General features: G+C 39.8%; 2 protein-coding genes across 2 annotated transcripts; both read left to right on the top strand.

The window, feature by feature from the left end:
* The first annotated feature begins 5,375 nt into the window (after positions 1-5,375).
* LOC118403500 lies at positions 5,376-8,082 on the top strand. Its single transcript, XM_035802225.1, has 3 exons — positions 5,376-5,595; positions 6,758-6,867; positions 7,941-8,082. Exons 1-3 carry the CDS (start codon positions 5,425-5,427, stop codon positions 8,080-8,082), a joined length of 423 nt encoding a protein of 140 aa, XP_035658118.1. The 5' UTR covers positions 5,376-5,424.
* A 452-nt stretch (positions 8,083-8,534) lies between these two features.
* Positions 8,535-15,571, top strand: LOC118403358 (decaprenyl-diphosphate synthase subunit 1-like). Its single transcript, XM_035802063.1, has 8 exons — positions 8,535-8,666; positions 9,511-9,652; positions 10,134-10,245; positions 10,875-10,984; positions 11,541-11,621; positions 12,127-12,240; positions 12,918-12,998; positions 14,449-15,571. The coding sequence occupies exons 1-8, from the start codon at positions 8,563-8,565 to the stop codon at positions 14,587-14,589; spliced, it is 885 nt and encodes a 294-aa protein (XP_035657956.1). The 5' UTR covers positions 8,535-8,562; the 3' UTR covers positions 14,590-15,571.
* The last annotated feature ends 6,930 nt before the right edge of the window (positions 15,572-22,501 follow it).

Raw genomic sequence — 22,501 nt, 5'->3', positions numbered from 1 at the left:
TCGATTAGAATTGGACCCAAACTAGCAAATATATCCTCACTAACAAATTCTGAGTCAGAAAATTTTTCACGTATATCAACATTTTACACCAAGCCATGCAGGTTTGCACCTCGGTGGTTATTGTGTTTACAAGAAATACCGACGATAAAGCAAATTTGTCACATGTAACAGGCCGGGCCCGCCCAGTAAAAAAACCTCATAGGTACACTACGAACACCAGCATGTTGGCGAAAAATCGCTAAAAAGTGACCTAGGCAGACTTTGAATTACGTATCTACCCAGATTTCAAACCAACGGGATTTTCACACGGGATATAGACAAGGGTTAAACGGTTCTGACGCACCATCAAATGAATAAGGATCTAAGTGCGAAAAGCAAACGCCCCCAATCTGAAAATCGCCGAATTTTCAACTCTTTACGACGCTGCCATTTTGCTAATTTGACTGTGTTCCAAGTTTGATCATAAAACAAATTAAAATCGTTGTAAAACCCCACAGAAATGGATTAAATGGAGAGCAGATAGCAAACACATCCGACACTTACCGTCATTTCGCTGAAAGGTCACACATCGTGATGCAATCAGCTGTCAACTCGGATGAAATTTCATCTCGTTGGCGCGCGGGAAAACTGCGCCCTTAGCAACGGCGTTACTATGCACGGCGGATGGATACTTAAAAAAATAAAAACCGTTCCATCGACGTTCGATATACTACATGGCTGGGCGGCTGGAATATACATATTCATCGATACTCTGTATTTCCTCACATATTGAGTAGTTGCTAGTGGGGATGCTTTACATGAAATACGGATAAGCCTTTATATTCGAATGAGAATGAAAGGAAGCTAATAACGCCATGATAAAGTACTGGCGTTGAATATAACAAAACCCCTTAGTAGAGGTTTGACCCTATAAAAGTAATCTCTATTTAAGTGCCAAAGTTACAAGAAAAACTGACACTGGGGATAAAGCAAAATATATATAACGCTGGCAATTAAGGTCCGTGTCAGACTCTTAACGTCAAGCAATCCAATCAAGGGATGAAACAAAAAAAATCATTCATGCAACACTATTGACCAAGTAAGGCAAGCTATATCGACACGACAAAAAGTACAGTGATTTTTGTATGGTCAAATATAAACTACAAACTAGAAAGGTAACATTTGCAAGCAAATACAGAATGTTTACCTTCACATGGTCTAGCCTAACATTTCTACTTGGAAATTGGGGAGAGAGCCATGGACAAAATTGGTTTCCTTCAACGATATGTAATCAAATGTTTAAAAAAAGCTTTGAAATCTATCAGGCCACAGCAAGTAAATTTTATGGATGACATCCTCTGCAGATTGCAAAAATAGTGCGATAGGGCGAAAAAGAACATGATGGGTGAAAAAAAGTTGGCTACATTTTCAAAAATAGGCACCATAAAGTTGTGATGACTGTTGTAAAAAGAAATAAAGGGACAAAACATGGTATCAGAGCCAAGAAGGCATTCATTCCTGTATTTAAGACATGTACTGGTGTAGTAAAAGTGACACTAGTGTGGTAGACTGGCATCACCAACAAAGTTGGTAGCCACACTCATAGCTTCCATATTGGTTTCACTTTTACAACTATCCAATAAGTTTCATTTCTACAAATACAGTCTCGGGTACCTTGGAAGTGTCCCTTCTACAAGTACAACTATAAGGCTACAACACATTTGCTCTTCTTGGTATTTTATCGTCATGTTGACCATCCCTGCAGAAGGAAAAAATTCTTTTTTTTCCCTTAAATCAGGCGAAAATTAATGCGCACGCTGATGTCATCCATAAAATGTACTTGGTGTGGCCTTAGTCTCGTGCTCCGATTTGGTGCAGAGCGCGCGCGGCGAAGTTCAGTGGAAGTTGAATACACAGTTAGATTTTGTCCTTTCCGTCATAGTCGGTGCCGTCAATATGGGTGCGTAAATGTAGACAATTATTTTGCAAAAATTCAGAGGGTGTTTGCAGACGGTGCTGGTTTAGATGATACATGTAGTTCCTAACGCCTGCCGGCGGCTAGAGTGAAGCGACCGGTCGAACCCGCCAGCATCTGTATGTAGGAAAATCCCCCTCCCCTACTGCTATGGTCAGTCGCATATTGCTGACTTTTTTTGTTATTATCCCCCCCCCCCCCACCCCCACGATTAACTGTCAGTTATTGCTACCACATACGTACAGAAGTCAAATTTAAAGAAGAAGATAAATATGTAAATTCAAATGTCAAAGATACTTTCAATATAGTTGACGACAAGGGCTCAGACCTCACCAGCTTGCAATCATGCGGCATTTTATGTAAGGGCGGGGCCTTACATAAACCGTGAAAAATAAGTTTGCTTTTGAACTTGATCATTTTACTAACTGCTTGTAAGATTTTGACTGAGCAAGGAGGTTAAAAAAAATCACTGAGTATAAATTTCTGCACAGAGCTGTCGTTTGAATGAATCGCGGGATTCATAGGATTGTGTACAGTAGCCAATTGCAAGTTTTGCGTCGCCAAGGAAATTTGAGCTTTAAAATGGTTAACACGTTACGTTCGAAGCATGGTCGCTACGTTGTGGCACATCTTACATTTAACTTACTAAAAATTCGCCATGCAAATTTAATTGTTTTACAGATGAGGCATAAAACCCCTTTGGTTTGAGGCACGACGTATAAATTTGAGCTTGGAAAATCCCCGGTGGCCGGCTAACGATACACAAGCCGGCATGCGACGGATATTGATGTAGCAAACATGTCTGTATGAAACCTTAGATTCCCAGGACGTTCGCAACTTGATTGACAGGCAGCGGTTCGATCTGAGAATATGTAAATCACCGAATGCATCATAACACGAACATCATTGAAAGTAATTTCTCCTTGCCTGTCCAAAAACAAACCGGGTAAAACACTACCAACTTAAGCGGAGTAAAAAACAAATGTGGTTCAAAGTATATCATGACTTTGCACTGAACTGACTGGAATAACAAGGCATTTGCCGCGTACTTTGAGATCAAATGCGGTGCCGATCAGACGGCAAAGGTCATCATATTTAGTTTCCGGTGTTGCCATGGGCGGGAATTTTGTTCGTTGTTGTGACAAAGATGTAGAATTTTGCGCGTTCATACTCCGGAGCCTTTGGCGTGAAATGAAGTTTTTACTGTCATTGAGGTACGAAGTAACAAATCGTGAACGTTGGCATGGCTTCACCGACCTTGGAATGCAACAAGCGGCGTAAACAGTCCCATTTTGTGCTTGTGCTGTGAAAGGCCACGAACTTGTAAACTCTCCTGACGCGTATAAAGCTGTATGTAGGTGAAATGTACTTAACCGTGACTCCGTTTCGTGCTTCACTTGTGAATCGGGATCAACCCAGCGCTGTGGTAACGTTACTGCATGATGAACATGGTGAACGGAAATTATGACGACGTACGATGGGGATGGAGGGCGTTCCACGTTGCGGTTTATCTTGCTTGTTCAGGTCAGTTTATTTGCGAAATAAAATCCTCAAGTCCCTCGTTTGTGTTTTGCATACCTAAAATGTCTCAAATGTAAATCTTTCAGTTTGGATGACGATCTTCGTGCGTAAAAGCCGCCAATACGCAGTGACCTTGCGTGTAACGCAGAGCATGTTTTTGTGCAAATTTTTTCTTGTTTACTCAAAATTTGGTTAACTATACACCAGTCCGTATTCTCTCTGTCGACGGTATGCGTTTGTTTACAAATCAGTGCGTGAGCATGCAACCTTGTAAAAACAGTTGAATCAAAAGACTAGTGCTGGCATACAATGTATGACACCGTGTGTGTTGTCGATTTGACGTAACTCGATCGAATACAACATAGAATCATATCAATGTTTGGATAGCTTAGAGATAAGGTACAACTGGCTCGTTCAGGTTACTGAACTTAACAAAATCAAAAATAATATGCCCAACAGACACTTAATCTTGACTTGATATATATTCATACAATTAGTGACCTACCTCTCCACACATTTCGATACTTTTGGGGTGTTATATTTCCTATTATATCTGCCGGCGCGGCGGCTTGTTCGATAGCTGCGGCGGTCGTTGACCTCGTTTCGAACAACGTTCCAAGATTCCAGAGGTGTTCTAAAGTTCGATTCTGTGTTAAAATTGCTATTTTTTTCACCCTTTTTTGCTCCATAAAATCATTATTTTGGGTCTATGTGGGCCCGAATGACCACGGTGCAGTGCGTTATGTACAGGCCTACCAGATAACTCTGGCTTTCAAGTTAATCCAAGCTCTACTTTCGGAGATATTCATGTTTTTGAGGTGCGCGGAAAAAAAGAACGTCTAAGCAAAAACAATATGTGTACCTTCTGTGAAGGTAAACATAAAAAGTGGACACAGAATAAATTTTGAAATTCTGCTGACATCAACACGCTCATTCATTTTTGCCTGATTTAGAAAAAAAGAAGATTTTCATGATGGTCAAAATAACAAGAAAATATCAAAATGGGAAATGTGTAAATAATGTTGGAAGCCTTGATTGAAACGTTACTTGCGTTAACGTTAACGTTAGAAGTGACAATAGTTAGAGCGTTATAAATGCATTTAACGTATAGCGCCTTCAGTACAAGGTTATGTTTTCAGTAACGTGTGTGTGTGTGTGTGTGTGTGTGTGTGTGTGTGTGTGTGTGTGTGTGTGTGTGTGTTTGCGTTTGTGTTTGTGTTTGTAGAAAAGCGACATAACTCGATGAACACTTGGATTTTTGGGTCATGATGTGGGTAGGTCTTGATGAGACCTTGAAACGATTAGATTTTAGGCCCCTAGTGTGTTGTTATGGTTACTGCAGCGGAACGTTTGGGTTTGATGTCTCAAGTTCTGAACATGCTATGGTCATGAGTTTTAGTGCTAATGTTAACGAGATAGCCCTTGAGGCCGAGAGTAAGTTAATCTCCAAGCAGATCCTGCGCATGCGTTAGTAATGAAATAGTATAAAAAGCTACCAGAGGAGTAACGTTAACGTTAAAACCGGCCTAGGAGTGTGTTTGGCTACCGGGGCTACATGGCAAATGGACACCTCTTGGCTGACTACACTCCTTGGCCAGTTTGGCACTATCTTATGCCATCGTAAGATCTGCTTGAAGATAAAGAGTGAGGGGTATGTTTGGGGCTTCTACTGCTTTCTAGCGGATTGGTTTGGCACTGCAGGAACCTGTTTAAAGTCAGACTTTGAAAGGGAATAACTCCAGAGGGGGTTGACGACTTGTCCTGATGTTTTGTGCCTGAATTTAGCATCTACAGCTTAAACGTAAAACGATGCCTCTGCCATCCTTAATTTAGCGAAAATCGCTGGCCATACACCTGTCCACGTCGGTGTCCTTGAAATGGACATTACGCAATCATTGCTTACGGAACACCGGAAGTAGAACTACGTGCTTCCGGAATTCGCCGGCAACATGGCGGCCTCCGCTAAATTTTGGAAGGAGGGGCAAAGATTTCTGCCCATATTTCCGCAACTATGTGTCGTGAAGGACTCCAATCTCTGCACGATGTCGCTAAGAAGATTATGCAGGCAGGCAAGGCAAATTCACACAAGAACAGTGGATACCAAGGTTGGAAGTTTGACGGTATGTTATGGAATAGTGACCTTGCGAAGTTGTGTGTTACACAACACACGTGAGTTTACGAAACATAGCGGTGCTTATCTAAATCGCGTAAGGGAACGTCTGTATGCCAATTTTATGTTTACGTTTCTTGATTAATCAATTTTGTTTCTACATTCTTGTTTATGTGGAATGTCGGATCTTGATATCCAATTCCGAAAGATCCTTGAATCATAACATTCCTTTAGGCCTAGAAAAAAATGTCGTATAAATATAATCCTGTTAACCCTACGTACCCTAGAAAACCTGCCGACCCTAGACTTTTTTTGGTGAGCAGTGTAGTTACATAGCTTACTGTTATAATTTTTATTCAGCCTGCTTCCTATTGAAGTAAAAACAAGTTACTTCTCCAATCTCAGTCCTATTTGATAAAGGATGAAATGTATGTATCAAAAAAAGTGCAGAGAATTTGACATTGAATAATTTGAAAGACAAGTGTCCTCATGCATTTCATCATACCTGCATACCATTTCAGTTAACTTTGTTCAACTGTATTGTGATATGTCGCACTACAAGTAGATTTTTGGCCAGCCTAAAAAAGTTACAAGAAAAAAAGATAATCCCAACCTACAGACCCTATTTTTTTCAGGACTGAAACAGGAAACACAACATTTTTTTCCTAGGCCTTAGTTACTAGTATCTATTTTCATAGATAACATAATCTGTATTTGACATAATTTAAGCTAAACTGTTCACTATGCATCGCTGTAGTGGACACTACAGAAATATCATACCGATAGTATTTGTTTTATTTTGTAAGTTGATGAAGGCAACAGATGGTGATCGAAACGTTTACTGAAAAATTAAAGAAGGTTACGTTTACAATGAAGAAGACTCTGTGAACTTGATGAGACTATTTACAAACCTCTGTGTGGAATTATTTGAAATTTTCTATACAATACATACAAGTTACAAACAATAGATGTACAATTATAATACAGTAGAAGTCAGTTAATAACACTGCGGATAACCGCACACTTCTGTTAATTGCATGGTATCAGAAAACCCAGTGATGGCGTGGTGCAGCTGGATAACTTCGCTTTGCTGCACCACCCGGATAATCGCTCGAAATTGGCTGGCAAATGGGGAGTGCAATTAAACAGCTTCTACTGTATCACTACCACAGGCTCAAGGGAAGCTGTTAGCTGGACCAGGCAGACTGTCTCCCTGCAGAGGTAGTCAGGCTCTTATATGCAGACCTCTCCTCCATCTAAGGACTACAACTTCTCATATCAGGTACTGTAAATCTTCAAATATTTGCTTCCCAGAAGGGGTGGGTATCGTATGGTATGCCGGTACAAAACCACTTTTTCTCATTAGACCGGTCCAGAAAAACTAGACCTGAAAAAAATCAGTAGGCCGGATTAAGGACCGATTAGAAAATGAAAAGATTATATCGGAAGTTCACACTTTGGGGGGCTTACCGGTCCAATAAAATGTCCAATGAAATAACAAGAGTGAAGTATAGTAGAGTATGAATTATATTCTACCAAGATTCCTCAGTCATACTTGGTCTCAAGACGACCACTTTGAGTCCACCCCAAAATTTTCAGTTCTCATGTGTCAAGGGCTGCTACTACTTAGAGTTGAGGACGCAAGTTTTCACAGACAATCAGGTCCAGATCCAGGTTCAGGCCTAGACCTGAACCGGACCTGTACCTGAATTTTCTGTACCGGTACCCACCCCTACTTCCCATGTGCACTCCTATTTCCTAAATGTGTACTAGTATGTGTCTGGAAGGGTTGGACAACTTTTCAAAAATTCACTTGTCCTATCTGGCGAGTACATCAAAAAAAGTTGCTTGCCCGTACCAACTTTTCACTTGCCCGAAATTTAAATGACATTTTTCTCAAGTCTGTGTTTTCACTTCCAGCGATGGAATTCTTTGATGATTATTGTCATATATTGGCCGCTCTATTTTTCTGTGTTGACCAATACTTGATGCAATAACTATGGACTGTCAAAATCGCACCCATGGAAAATCTTACCAGCCAGATCAGGCAAGTGGGATAGGACATGCGCTTGCTTGATCGGCACTTTTGCATACCCGGGACAATCAAGCTAAATTGGACTTGTCCAACCCTGGCTTGCCAATTGGTCATGTTCAAAAAGGAAAAAAAATGGCTGTTTTTATTTTTAACACTCTATAGCTAGCTTGTGCAGTTAATACAATAAGCAACAAATGTACAGCTTACAAGTTTCAAAATGCTTTTATTGTATATCAAAGTTCCAAAAGAGGAAAGGCATAAAATACAGACATTGATCATTATAGACTTGCTTTTTTTAACTAACTCTGCTTATTTTCCAGGTCTATATGTACATCTAGTCTCTGCAGTAGCCAGAAATCCAGCCTGGACCCGATGACCCCATCTGACCCCTTCCAACTTGTATCTACAGAAATGTCCACCTTGTACAACGACATAAAGATGGTTTGTGTACTTTATGCATAGATAATTTTAAGTGATGGCAAAATGAAATTTCTTCCAGAAAACCTTGCTTAAGCCTAGGGAAAAAATATTGTGCTCGGTTCGGTTCGGTAGGTAGGGATTATTTATTTTTTTCTTGTAATTTTTTTTAAGTGGGCCAAAACTCTGGTGTGACATACATGTATTGCAATAAAGTTGAACAAAATAAACTGAAATGCATGAAGACACCAAGTGTCTTTCAAAGTCAAAGTCAAAGTTGTGCATAATAGATACATTTATCCTTCATTATAGATAGAACCCATTTAGAAATAGTCAATTTATTATCTTAGCATTCTTGTAGCCCCTTTTTTACAATAGTGTTTATCTCTGTTCAATGTCATATCATGTCTCCTATGTTGCCACCATGTACTTACAATTACCCTCCGGGCAAGAACTTGCAAATAGACTTTCTTCTTATAATTGATCTTTTAGGAGTTAGCCACCTACGGCAGCCTACTACGGGACATGTCACACTACTACTTTGACGGACAGGGGAAGGCTTTCCGGCCAATGGTAGTGCTTTTGATGTCACGTGCCTGCAACTTTCACCATGGCGCCGCTGAGAATAGGTGGGTCTAGAACCACGCAAACCTGGGTATTTTTACTGTATTTCTTGGTATTACTGTACAGTGGTAGTATTGAATTGTGCCTTGTCAATCTTTGAGTTGACAGTGCTCAAAATGCTGCTGTGCAGTTGATCACAAGTCTTGTATGATAGTATACATATACTATATGTATACTATGTCCACAATAGAATAAATAGTATTTTGGGGATTACTCGCAGGATTTTAACAAAGCATGCATCCAGGCATCATTTGGATTTGCTTTTCTTGAAATAACAAGAAATTGGACGCACTAGACACCCATACACTGAGGAGCAGATCCTCTGACAAGCATGAAATTCTGATTGACCAGGGATGCCACTATGTCATTTGTGTCTTAACTGACCTCTCTGTCAGTAATTTTGCACTCAGGATACCTTAGAATGCACCATTTTAACTTAAATTTCTTGAAAACTCTGACCCCCCTACAATAGTTGCGCCTATATCACTTACTGCGACTCACCAAGAAATTTGCACCCCTTATAATAAAACCCCAGCTAAACTATATGATAACTTGGTAAGTACATGTATGTCATAGGTAGGAGCATAAGTAGCAAAATTTTCCTGTACAGTAGAAGCCAGTTAATTTCACTAGAAGCCAGTTAATTGCACAACGGATTAACACACACTTTTGTTAACTGCACGGAATCCCCAAATACCAAACCGGTGCGGTCCAGCTAGATAACTTCGCTTTATTGCACTAGCCGAATAATTGCACGAAATTCACTGGCAAATAGGCCACGCAATTAAGCAGCTTCTACTGTTAGTATCCTATTTTTATCTAAATCTCTTTATACCTCTCCCCTCCCAGCTTGGCGCTCCCCTCCCAGAGAAGGATATCCATGATAGCGGAGATGATCCACACGGCCAGTCTGGTACATGACGATGTCATTGACGAGGCGGACACCAGGAGAGGGAAGGCGTGTGTCAGTTATCTTCACGGACAGAGAAAGGTACGCAATGTTAGCTCTGATCACTTTCTGTGAAAAGGGAATTTTCCTATACTATATAATGCTATAATTAGTTACATACCTATGTATAGCATAAATCACAGTTTAAGAGAGTGGTAAGCTCAAGTCCACCAGGTACATTTATGCCACATTTATGCCAGAATGGACACTGGGTCCGCAAATGAAATCAGAGTTTTAATTCCATCCCATCCTTGAATTTAAACGTATTCTTTTTACGTGAAGAAATAATACCTTGGTAGCAATTGCTTGTTGATAATGGACAATTAATGTTTTTCACGTGTGTTTAACTTATTAGCAATCAAAGGACACAGACTTGTTCTAAGGTTACATAATAATCCTTGCAAATGTGGAAAAGACTGGTTGCCTTTACTTTGAAAGAGGGTTGCAAGATTAAATTACCTTTACACAAGAAGCTAGAAGAAGTTGGTTTAAACTTGTTTTTGTCCGGGATCCCCCTCTCCAGGCTATTCTTACAGGAGACTACATACTCACTGTCTCCTCCATGGCTCTGGCTGCCATTGGAAACAAAGATGTCGTCATCCTACTGTCTCAGGTCATTGAGGACCTGGTCAGGGGTGAGTCCTGGTTTTGAATTTTTTTACGCCCTCTTTAAAATGGGGTCATGTGGAACTGCAGCCGACTCACCAAGAAAGTCAGCTGTAAAGATCACGCGCATTGATACACCAAATGGGCAAACATCATGATATTATACATACGATCCATAAGTCGACTCATTATACTACTATATAGCAAAGGTCATGCCCCGCTGTCTTTCGCTTACAGTGTTTACAGGGGCTTCCAGATTTCGGCCGCACTACTTTTTTATCCCAACATTATTGACTCTGGGGGGTCGCAGAAAAATACTGTGTTCTGAAGCCTTGTGAAGGAAGCAATATTGCGTTTTATATAGATTCAGAGTTGAGCTTGTTGTTCACAATTACTAGTATTAGAGGTGCTATTTTTTTAATTATTTGACCTCTTATTCGTAGTGTATCTTAGAACCACTTCAAGTATGGTTAGGAGTGTACCAGTCCAACAAAACGTTAAAAGACAAGGCACTAGACTTTAATATACATTTGTATTTTTGACCATACTGGAATGGTGGGATTGTCCTTTTGGTACATGTATATGTACAAGGTAAAATGAGTTAAGATTAAGATAAGTAGAATACTTCTTTATTTTCTAATATCTGATCTTATTCCAGGTGAGTTTATGCAGTTAGGCACTAAGGAGGACGAAGATGAGAGGTTTGCCCACTATCTGAAGAAAACTTTCAAGAAAACAGCAAGTCTACTGGCTCACAGCTGTAGAGCAGTAAGTACAGAAGATAAGACCAGTGTTTTTTTCTAATGAAGGGGAACAAGGTAGTCTGTCTAACACAAACCAGGGTTGACAAGTCTACTGGCCCCATTGCCCTGGGCAAGTGAAAATGCTGATTGGACAAGTGCATATTCTACCCACTTAACCGATCGGGAAAGTTTTAGTTTAAAGTTGAGTGAGGTTTTGATATACTTGATACTTTTCAGGCATAGCATTGAGCATTGGTATGAAAGGATGGGTCCTAGATACAGCCCTGTACCATGTCTTGTTTGTGTACTTCTCTTGAAAACTGTATGTAACTTATTGTAAGGTTGTTTTTTATTATGCATATGTGTAGCATTCCTTAAAGCTGTAATCTGCAGCTTACAACTCATGTACTATTATCTTGCTAGAATAATGGAATAAACTACTTTTTGCATTTGTATTTATTAAAAATAACAACAACAAAATCTTTTCACTGGGTCAGCCTAAGCAGATTGTGCTGGTAATGGCTGACCCACAAAGATACAGACAAACATATAAAGCTCATTTACATTTTGTACTTTTTCAGGTGGCTGTTCTCTCTGGGAGCTCTAAGGATGTACAGGAGGTTGCTTACCAGTATGGGAAAAACCTGGGCATTGCCTTTCAGGTATTCTGTTTTCTTTTGTCTTTCTATAAAGCCAGCTACACTCTTGTTTTAAACTTCTATACCTCCTACCAGAATCATGGGTACATTAAACAAGTTTCATTCCAAAATTTGTATCCTTTTTTCATCCCTTCTCAGGCCAAGTCTTATTTAATGGGAAGGAGGCATTCAAAAGTTTTCCCTGTATTTCATTGACCTTATTCATTGTATTTGGATCAAGGAGTAGAATGTATAGATCATATAGATAGAAAACAATTACATGGAAGAAGTACTAGTAGTAGTAGTAGCATCTATACTGCTGCTTGGACCCATGACTCAGGGGTAGGCAGCAGTTGGATAAGCAAACAATCAACATACATAAAATACAAAATGGATTAAGAAAAAAATTATTTTGTTCACAATCCAAAGTTAACAATCCAAACAACCAACATAGCAACAAATGTTGGCAAAAATATAAACAGAAGTTAAGAATGCCTATGTGTTTGTTTGTTTGTTTGTTTGTTTATAGTTGGTAGACGACATGCTGGACTTCATGTCAACTGAGGAGCTGATGGGAAAACCAACAGCAGCGGACCTGAAACTGGGCCTGGCCACGGCTCCTGTACTGTTTGCTGCAGAAAAGGTACACATGTAGCTCAACTCCTTAGGCATAGGAAAAAATATTGTGTTCGCTGTTTCAGTCCTGAAAAAAATTAGGGTCAGTATGTAGGGATTATCTGTTGTTTTTTCTTGCAATTTTTTAGGCTGGCCAAAAACTCTAGTGACACATATTACAGTTGAACAAAGTAGGCTGAAATGCATAAGGACACTTGTCTTTTAATGTCAAACTTGAATATTGTGCATAATAGATACATTTATCCTTCATTAGATAGAACAAGCAGCGTTTTTACTTCAATATGCAGCAGGCTGAATAAAAGCTCTAACTGAAAGTTATGTGTCTCCATTATCCACCTCGAAAAAGACTAGGGTCAGCAGGTTTTATGGGGTAGGTAGGGAAACAAGAAACACAACTTTTTTTTCCTAGGCCTTATCGCTAGGTGAAAACACTTGATTAGATTTCTAGAGAAATGCAAAACAGAAGGCAAGTGGTATTGTTTTATTCATAACATCTTCCCTTAGTATATGAATGGCACACTGTATGTCTCATAGTTTCAGCGTTGAGTCACATATCTGTGTTCAGATGATGACCAGGACACATACATATGCATACTAACAGTAAGCAGCCATTGGTTTTTAAGTATCATATACATGAACAATACTTGGATAAATCTATACCTAACTCTACCCACCACTTCTCAGTATCCAGAGCTGAATGCCATGATCATGAGGAGGTTCAGTGAACCAGGAGACGTGGAATTGGCCAGGGAAGCAGTTACAAAGGTAGTTAGTGCAATGGTTTGAATGTTAGTCAGCACTAAGGACAGGTAGTGAGTGTGTAAGTGTGAATGTTAATTAGCACTATGGACAGGTAGTCAGTGTGTGTGAATGTCATTCACCACTAAGGACAGGTAGTTAGTGTGTTAGTGTGAATGTCATTCAGCACTAAGGACAGGTAGTTAGTGTGTTAATGTGAATGTCATTCAGCACAATGACAGGTAGTTAGTGTGTTAATGTGAATGTCATTCAGCACTAAGGACAGGTAGTTAGTATGTTAGTGTGGATGTAATTCAGCACTAAGGACAGGTAGTTAGTGTGTTAGAGTGAATGTAATTCAGCACTAAGGACAGGTAGTTAGTGTGTTAGTGTGAATGTAATTTGGCTAGTTCGTGTGTTAATGTGAATGTCATTCGGCACTAAGGACAGTTAGTGTGTGTCAATGTCATTCAGCACTTAAGACATGTAGTTAGTCTTTTAAGTGTGAATGTCATTCAGCACTAAGGACAGGTAGTTAGTGTGTTAGTGTGAATGTAATTCAGAACTAAGGACAGGTAGTTTGTGTGCAAGTGTGAATGTCATTCAGCACTAAGGACAGGTAGTTAGTGTGTTAGTGTGAATGTCATTCAGCACTAAGGACAGGTAGTTAGTGTGTTAGAGTGAATGTAATTTGGCTAGTTCGTGTGTTAATGTGAATGTCATTCAGCACTAAGGACAGTTAGTGTGTGTCAATGTCATTCAGCACTTAAGACATGTAGTTAGTCTTTTAAGTGTGAATGTAATTCAGCTCTAAGGACAGGTAGTGTGTTAGTGTGAATGTAATTCAGAACTAAGGACAGGTAGTTTGTGTGCAAGTGTGAATGTCATTCAGCACTAAGGACAGGTAGTTAGTGTGTTAGTGTGAATGTCATTCAGCACTAAGGACAGGTAAGTAGCGTGTTAGAGTGAATGTAATTCAGCACTAAGGACAGGTAGTTTTCGTGCAAGTGTGAATGTCATTCAGCACTAAGGACAGGTAGTTAGTGTGTTAGAGTGAATGTATTTTAGGACTAAGGACAGGTAATTAGTGTGTAAGTGTGAATGTCATTCAGCACTTAGGACAGGTAGTTAGTGTGTTAGTGTGAATGTCATTCAGCACTAAGGACAGCTAGTTAGTGTGCAAGTGTGAATGTCATTCAGCACTTAGGACAGGTAATTAGTGTGTTAGAGTGAATATAATTCAGCACTAAGGACAGGTAGTTAGTGTATTAGTGTGAATGTCATTAAGCACTAAGGACAGGTAGTGTGTTAGTGTGAATGTAATTCAGCGCTAAAGACAGGTAGTTAGTGTGTTAGTGTGAATGTAATTTAGCACTAAGGACAGGTAGTTAGTGTGTTAGTGTGAATGTAATTCAGCACTAAGGACAGGTAATGTGTTAAAATGTAATTCCAACAACTGTTTTCCTTCCCTCCACAGACGGACAGTTTACAACAGGCCAGGATACTAGCAGAGCAGTACTGCAGGGAGGCTGTCCGGCAGATACAACAGCTAGCTCCCTCCCCTGAGAGGGAAGCCTTAGTTACATTAACTCAGAAAGTTTTAAACAGAAAGAAATAACATAGGAAATATCACCTTTATATTATTCTGTATATTATAAATGATAGTTTTCATAGTGTTTAAGATGTTGTCAATGTTGAAGATATGTCATATAGCAAGACAATGTTTTTGAGAAGGATCGACTATCTTGGCTTATTTGAACATTGATTTGTAAAGTCTTCCTTTGCAATTTGAAATAAGATGTTCTAAAGTACTTAAAGCCGAAGATGTATTTGACACACTCACTGTTTCAGATATTGTCTGTTTGTTAGGCAAGGGCTAGACATGCTAGAACATAGATGTTGAGGCTTGATGGCAACTTGCCCATAGTCTCTATCTTTAGGGTTTGCACTGTGCAGCAGGGCTCGAAATACCACCTGCATATGCAGGCTAGTGCAGGTGAAATTGGAGCTGTGCAGGTGTTTCTGGTGTCTACCTGCACCTAACCTGCACTGGTCCATGCACTGGGTTTCTACATATTGATGACTCAACTATGATGAACTCTGATGTAGGTGTATGTTGATTTTTACTAGCTGCATTGACTGTTACCACCTATGAAGTATAAAAGAAATAATAGCAATGGTTTCTGAACAGTTTTTAGTATGATCCATACTTAATAAATTCTGAGTGGTGCAAGCAAAATTTGTCTGGTGCAGGTAATTTCTAATGTTGCTTGCACCAGTGCAGGTATACAGAAAAAAGTATTTCGAGTCCTGGTGTTGGCTGTGTCAAATGGGCCCCCTATTATTCATCTGTGATCAAAATCAAACCTCAGTCATTCCTAAGCCTCTATTATTACAGATTCCATATTCTTCAAGTCCAGTTGCCACTTTTTGTCTTATGCATATGTATGAAGTAAGCAAGCTGATAGTATAGCACAATCTATTTGCCTGAAATGAATTTTTATAATAATTCTGGGGGGATAGACTTGTGAGTTTATGAAATGTTGAACATTGACCACTTAATACCAAGGCATATGTTGTACATTTTGTACCAGAGAAAGCAAAAAATGAGCATATCTTAAATTTGATGTGATGTTGGCTATGAGTTAAGTGTAATAGTTGTTGGATTTTTCACAATTACAAAAGTCATTGCATACAATGTATGCAACACAGAGAAGAGAATGTTTGTGTTCTTTTTTCTTCTATCACAAATGTCATCTTTATGATTTCCAATACTGCAAATTTGATCCATAATTGTAAAAATTAAATGCAGTGCCAGGGAGTATGTACCTGCATCTGATTATAATCACTACCTGAAATTATTTACCAATGTGTAGACCCTATTTTCGCAGTAGACTATATTTTTTATCCATCCTACAATTTTTCTCCCTTGATAACATTTTTAAAAATTATTACATCTTTATTCATAAAAAAACATGGTTTACACCATAAACATCACAATCACAATCTAACAGTACATTAAGTATTACATAGGTAACAACAGGTTTGCCCAGTTTCTTGCCTGTATGCTTAAACAGTAGGGCAGCTTCAGGTTGGAAGCTTCCGTACAGATTTTCTCTTTTAATACAGTCAGCACACCAGTTTCATAAATATAACACTTTTTTGCTATTCGTGTTTTTAAATATAACACTTTTTGCTGTTGTTAACAACAGATTGATCATTGATGTAAATATGGTCATCGATATCAGAAGAGTGATTTGTTTTGGATCCTAATACAATCTCTTTTAAACTTATTTTTACATCACATTTAAAGCACTTATATATCATTTCACAGAATGTCACCCCAAAATCTCTTAGTCCCTAGCAATTTAGGAACATGTACTCATAGTTTTCCATCCACACAATTACATATTATATGACATGCTCGTATGTATCAAATTTTCCACGTGTATAATGATGTTCCTTACGGTAGTATACAATATGTAATAGCTTAAAGGTTAAATGCGCTAAGTGCTTACACATAGGATAGTTCATTTGGTTACGACATGTTCTGCCAGTTAGGCTTACCATCAAATACAGCTTCCTATTATTTTGGACATATGGGGCTACAAATTTTGCAACATGAGCTTTTGGTAGAGGTCAGACGTCTTTGGAAAACATAAGGTTGGTATTTCAAATTTTACTTTCGGTTCTACAATCTTTACCTATGGCCTTTTTTATGTGTCTAATTCACGTATCCATTTATTTTTCTTGTTAAGTTTTTGAACTACTGCGTCACATATGAAAGTACCATAATTTTGTAAAATATCATGTACATAACTAAAACTAGAGTTGATCCAATGTGGGTACAAACGTGTTTTCCCTTTGATATATATAATGTGCTTGTTTCCCCAGATAATCTGGTTTGTGTTGTCACATTTGCTTCTACCGTTGTGCCAGGCATAGATAACTTGTTTCTACTAGAAGACAGGTACATTGTACAAAAATTCATCTTCTATGCTTCTCATTTCAAATACCAGATTCACATCTATACCTAACGTAGATAAGTAGTGTAAAGGGATATATCTCCACGAGCCCTTTCCATAGAGCAAATGTTTAACCCGAGAAGCTAGAAGATCACCTTTTTTTGCTTAATGGTCACCACGTAACAAGACCTGAAGGCCACTCTAGGTTACGGGTTACACGATTGTAACTGTAACAGCATTTCTTCGCCCTAGGTCAGAAACATCATGATTGAGACCAGCCCAATTGCTCATTATGAGTGAGGACTAACTGACCCAATATGCGAAGCAGGGGTAACGAGGGCTGCTCGGGAGATTCCCTACCCCTATTTTGGCCGGTATTGTTTGATCCGCTCAAGCGGCGGGTTCTTTAACGTGCTTGGGGTGTTGCTCTCCCCGAACGCGGAACCTCCGTTTAACGTCCTATCCGAAGGACGGCCTTAGCCGAAGCTAGGTACTCATTTTTCACCTGAGTGAAGTGAGGAAAGTCGTGTTAAGTGCCTTTCCCAAGGGCACAAGATCGGTAACACGGCAGTCGTATTCGAACGTGCGACCTCTCGGTCACGAGGCAAACACACTGCCACTGCGCTACACGATCCCACAAATCTTTAACACAGTATATGAAAAACATTCTTAATCCTCCTTGTTCAAAGTTTTCAATAAAAGTTTTATGTTTAATCCCGTCTTTTTGTCAATTCCAAATGTTATGAAATCTTGAAAAGCGGCTTAGGCCGAAGATGTACCAAGGTTAGATAAAGGTTGAAAAAAGGAAATCAAATTGGACCTTATTTATCTCTTTCAATGAGGACATAGGAATAGGTAGTATATTCATTATATATGTTAGCTTTGTAACATATATGTTAGCGATTTGATAACAGTGATCTTTCAATACAAAGTTTGATTTCGTTGCCAAATTGGTTTACTTTATCTTCCCAATTTGATTTAGAAAGCTTTTTTGAAAATGGCCAAAATACACTCCTAAAGATTTTATTGGCGATTGTGAACGCTCAATTCCTGATATTTCTTTCTTTTCTTTTAGGACTTTGACTCCTATTTCATCCGAGACCAGAAACATCAGACAATTTATCAATACATCCTATAGCTTCACTTAGTCAAACTCTTCACTGGTCACTACAGCAGCTGTGGTGTTTGTGTTAATTCAATGATGGCCTGAGACTGACCCTGCTCTGCCTGATCATGACCACTGGTCACTACAGCAGCTGTGGTGTTTGTGTTAGACTGACCCTGTCCTGTCTGATCATGACCACTGGTCACTACAGCAGCTGTGGTGTTTGTGTTAGACTGGCCCTTCCTTCTCTTATCCTGACCACTGGTCACTACAGCAGCTGTGGTGTTTGTGTTGGGTTCATTGATGGCCTGAGACAGACCCTGCCCTGTCTGATCATGCTTGATGTCCGCATCTTCATACTTGTGATCATGGTGACTTGTCACTACAGAAGCTATGTTGCATGTGTTTGGCAAACTGTTAGCAAAAGCATCTTTTGTGTCTTCGCGACTTTTGCCTGGACCTGCAACTTTAGATGTTTGATGCCGGAATTTTATTGTTTCCCGATTGTTGTAGAAGGGATTCGCCTGTAAAGCTTGACGACGTCTATCGTCTAAAATTACCTTGGGACGGGGGGGGGGGGGAGTTTTCGTCCTTCTCTTACACCTCATTATGATAAATATGGCACCAATCAGGACAATGCCAGCTACTGGTCCACAGATAGAGCCAATGAGAACAGGTAGGGGGAAACTGGGAGCAGGTTCATGGGAACTGTTGCTTTCTGGTTTAGTAAGATGGACAGGCAGTGGGGTGAATACGGTGCCTACAGGTCGTGCTGCTGAGGCTCAGTGACGTTTGAAGCACCACTGATAGCGAGAAGTGTGCTTACTAGTGTAGGAGCTCATATTACTGCCCAACTGGCCATCAACGGGCATAGTTGATATTTTGGTCAGATTGACAGGCAATGTGGTGAATGTGGCGTGTACAGGGCGTGCTGCTAAGCCATCATTTTCAGGCATGGTTGATATTTTGCTCGGCTCGATAGGTAGTGTGGTTGATAGTGCCACTTTACAGATCTTGTCTGCAGGGTTGATATCTTTGAGCTTTTGCCCAGAGAACATGTCAGGTTTGAAGCATACTACTTGGTTTTCAAACAAACGCGACCCATTCATTTTTAGCCTGAAGGGAAGCATTTTACAGTCACAATGGAAGGGGTTCTCCTCAATGTGTAGGACAGGAATAGATGCCAGCATGCTATATACTGACAAGGAAAGGGTGGATATCAGATTTGACTGCAGGCGTAAGTGTGTAAGATTTGAGAATGCTCTTGCAAATACATCCGACTGGATGTTAATTATTTGGTTGTAGTTTAAATCCAAGAATTGGAAATTTGGTAAATTTGAGAATGCATCGGGCTGAATGTTGATTATCATATTGTTGTTAAGTTCCAATCTTTTGAGATTTGGTAGATTTGAAAAGGTACCAGTCTGAATCTTAGTTATTTGGTTGCAGAAAATGGACAAATGATGAAGCATTGGCAGATTTGAGAACGTACCTGGCTGAATGTTAGTCATTCCATTTCTGCTTAGGTACAACGCTTTAAGCTTTAGTAGATTTGAGAATGAACCAGATTGTATGCTAGTTATTTTATTGTAAAATAGGTACAGTGTCTCCAGGTCCCTATACCTTGTGAGCTCCGGCTTACTTACAGAAGTAATCTTATTATCTTTTAAATTCAAGTGAGAAACGGATTTTGGCAGATTTTGAGGAATACGTTTGAGGCGCTTCCCTTCGCACGTACAGTGAAGGGATAAATGAGAGGATGAACACGCACGTTTGTTGCAGCCAGCTTTTTTCTTCAGTAGCCAGGTTCCTGCATCGTTCAGGGTGATCAGAAGGAAAATGAAGAAGCGCAGCAGCTTTCGTCCCATTTTGTCCTGCAAACAGAAAGGATACACGTAACTAGCTAGAGATGTACCTAAAATATGATTTAACAATTTCATCCTTACAGGTGCTGCAGGCCGTTCAGTAACTATATCACATGTGATTTTAACTTAAAGAGCTCTAACATCAAACAAGAGTTCGTACACTTCATACCTCCATGAAATGTCGTACATAAGTGTTTGTAGGGGTGTTGATGGGGTTTTGTGATAGTGGGGCTTTGGTGGGGGGGGGGACATGGGTAACACATGCAGTTTATGAAAGGAGGAAGGAAGAGCAACGTTGGTAAGGGTTAGCTTTTAGAAGAATGTTGTTTTGTCCTACATGTACACGCTACACATTGCACTGTATTATGGTGTGCTCAATACACCTGCGATAGATCAAAGATCAACACCACAGCAAGTCCGGGCTTATAGATGCAATGCAAAACGTGCCGTTTCACCACCAAGTTCAACAAACAGGCAACCCAAAATCAACCTGCACTATAGCTATTACCAAACACCCAGCTACCCATCTTTCAAAAACCATCACAATCCCTCCAGTAATACATTTGCTTGGAGATTACCTCCTAACATTTCTTCCAACATTATCTCCTGTCATATGCTCGGACGTTATGTCCTAATATTTGTTCGGACATTGCCTCCTAATATCTGCTTGGAATTTTCCTCTTTATATCTGCTTGGAGATTACCTCCTCGCATCTTCTTCGAGGTTACCTCCTCACATCTACTTAGATATCACGTCTTCACATACCTCCTTACATCTGTTTGGAGGCTACCTCCTCACATCTGCTTGGAGGATTTCTTGTGCACATATGGCAAAGTATTCAATACCTCCCCCATGCCTTGGGTACACAGGACACAGAAGTAGCCTTGAAATTATTTTGCCCCCCCCCCCCCTGAGATAGTGGTATCATCGCCAGATAGCTGTTTTGAGCCTAAAGGACTAATCGAAGGGCTCTAATTGGTGGGGGTGGGGCGATGTTTGATTCTATCTAAAAACTAGAGTTCCACAAAACACATACCTTCGCCAAATAATCAAGGCTTATTATGGGGAGTAGGTATTCACATTTCCATGCCACGTAAGGATCACCAAAGTCAGGGGGAAAACACCCCTTTACATCAAAATGGTGAAACCCCTACCAGCCCCGTACTATAAAACCACCCAATAAATTCGGCTAACGTAAACTACTAGAGCTCAGTCTTCTGTTCACTGTGGTGGAGTTCACATCGGGGAAGGCTGGCTGAGACGGCTGACCAACACAAGTTTATTTTCAATTCAATTTTGATATTAGGATACTACATTAGGTATTCAAGTATGACTATACATAAAGCTTTACCTAACCCAGAATATAAAGTAATGAAAATGCTGGCTTGTCTTACTCTGGTACTGTGAGACATACCTGACAGTTACATGTACAGTCTACATAGCCCCTGTTGGTACACTTGCAAACAGACACCACATTATTAGCCATATTTCTAGACACATAAATATCAGAGCTAATTCAGTTATATTACTTATAAGGAAGATTTTCAAGTTGCAATCATGTGTAGATACAAAAAGACATTTTGATACAAAGTTGGCAGAGCAGACTTGAAAGTTTCAATTTGAACACAAGGTTGGTTTCCCAAAATTTGAAAGTTGCTGTTATTAGGACCTCAATTATGTAACTTTGTTACAGCTATCTGGATCATTCTGCAGGGTTTGATAGTGTTTCCTTGAAAACCAGTAGAGAAAAATATTTGAATTTTTGACCAGTATTTTATGCTAATCTGTCCCTGCCTTTGTTTCCAGTGTGTAGACAGTCTGAGATTTTTATTAGTTTATGTATTTATAGGGGTCAATTCACCCCTCTAGCTGCTGGGATGGTCACAGTAGGGAGTACTTCCTTAGTGCTGTGCCCAGGGCACTCCTGTTTGGTCTTAAAGAGATTTCACACAAACAAACAAAGAACATGGCACCCCGCAAATTAATAAACAACGTGCGAGCAAAAATGACATCTATGTTTTGCCATCAGAAACCTGTCATTAACTATCTGCTGCACAGGTGGTAGTCAGAAGAAGTGCCGAGTGTCCATGAAAAGAGGTCGATTTCTGGAATTACACAATTTCCATAATAATTGTGTAAATGAAGCCCAGATTTTCATACAATACATTTCAGTATTCTAATCATCAACTAAGGTATGTTCATACTAAGAATGATGCAAATCCACCAATCCCCGCTTGACTTTTTCTCTTCCAAAGATAACAACAAAATTACCTGCTGCAGTTCAAAACAAGCTGCCAGGGGGCCCAAACTTACACAACTTACTCCCTGCCCAAATACATATCCACTACTAAAAAATCATGAACCTGGCACTTGAGGAACATTTTACCACCAATTTGAACATCCGCTGCAGTACCGTAACTCGCCGCTAAGAGGCCCATAATTGAACTTGACCTCTATTTTCTTACCCCCCACAGAACTACCAAAAATCATGCAAAACGATTCACACCGTCTCACCATCTTGTACGCAAACACACACAAAACAATTGCCTCGCTGCAGTGCCGGCGGAAAGCGACAGGAGGCCCATTATCGAATTT

Source organism: Branchiostoma floridae, chromosome 16 (assembly GCF_000003815.2).
Source record: "Branchiostoma floridae strain S238N-H82 chromosome 16, Bfl_VNyyK, whole genome shotgun sequence".
NCBI lineage: Eukaryota > Metazoa > Chordata > Leptocardii > Amphioxiformes > Branchiostomatidae > Branchiostoma > Branchiostoma floridae.
This window is presented reverse-complemented; position numbering and strand designations above follow the sequence as displayed.

Coding starts and splice junctions, on each gene's coding strand:
- LOC118403358 (XM_035802063.1), top strand. CDS start 8,563: ATGTCACACTACTACTTTGACGGACAGGGGAAGGCTTTCCGGCCAATG. Junction 10,985..11,540: donor TGGCTCACAGCTGTAGAGCA/GTAAGTACAGAA, acceptor GTACTTTTTCAG/GTGGCTGTTCTCTCTGGGAG. Junction 11,622..12,126: donor ACCTGGGCATTGCCTTTCAG/GTATTCTGTTTT, acceptor GTTTGTTTATAG/TTGGTAGACGACATGCTGGA.
- LOC118403500 (XM_035802225.1), top strand. CDS start 5,425: ATGGCGGCCTCCGCTAAATTTTGGAAGGAGGGGCAAAGATTTCTGCCC. Junction 5,596..6,757: donor CCAAGGTTGGAAGTTTGACG/GTATGTTATGGA, acceptor TCACTACCACAG/GCTCAAGGGAAGCTGTTAGC. Junction 6,868..7,940: donor ACTACAACTTCTCATATCAG/GTACTGTAAATC, acceptor CTTATTTTCCAG/GTCTATATGTACATCTAGTC.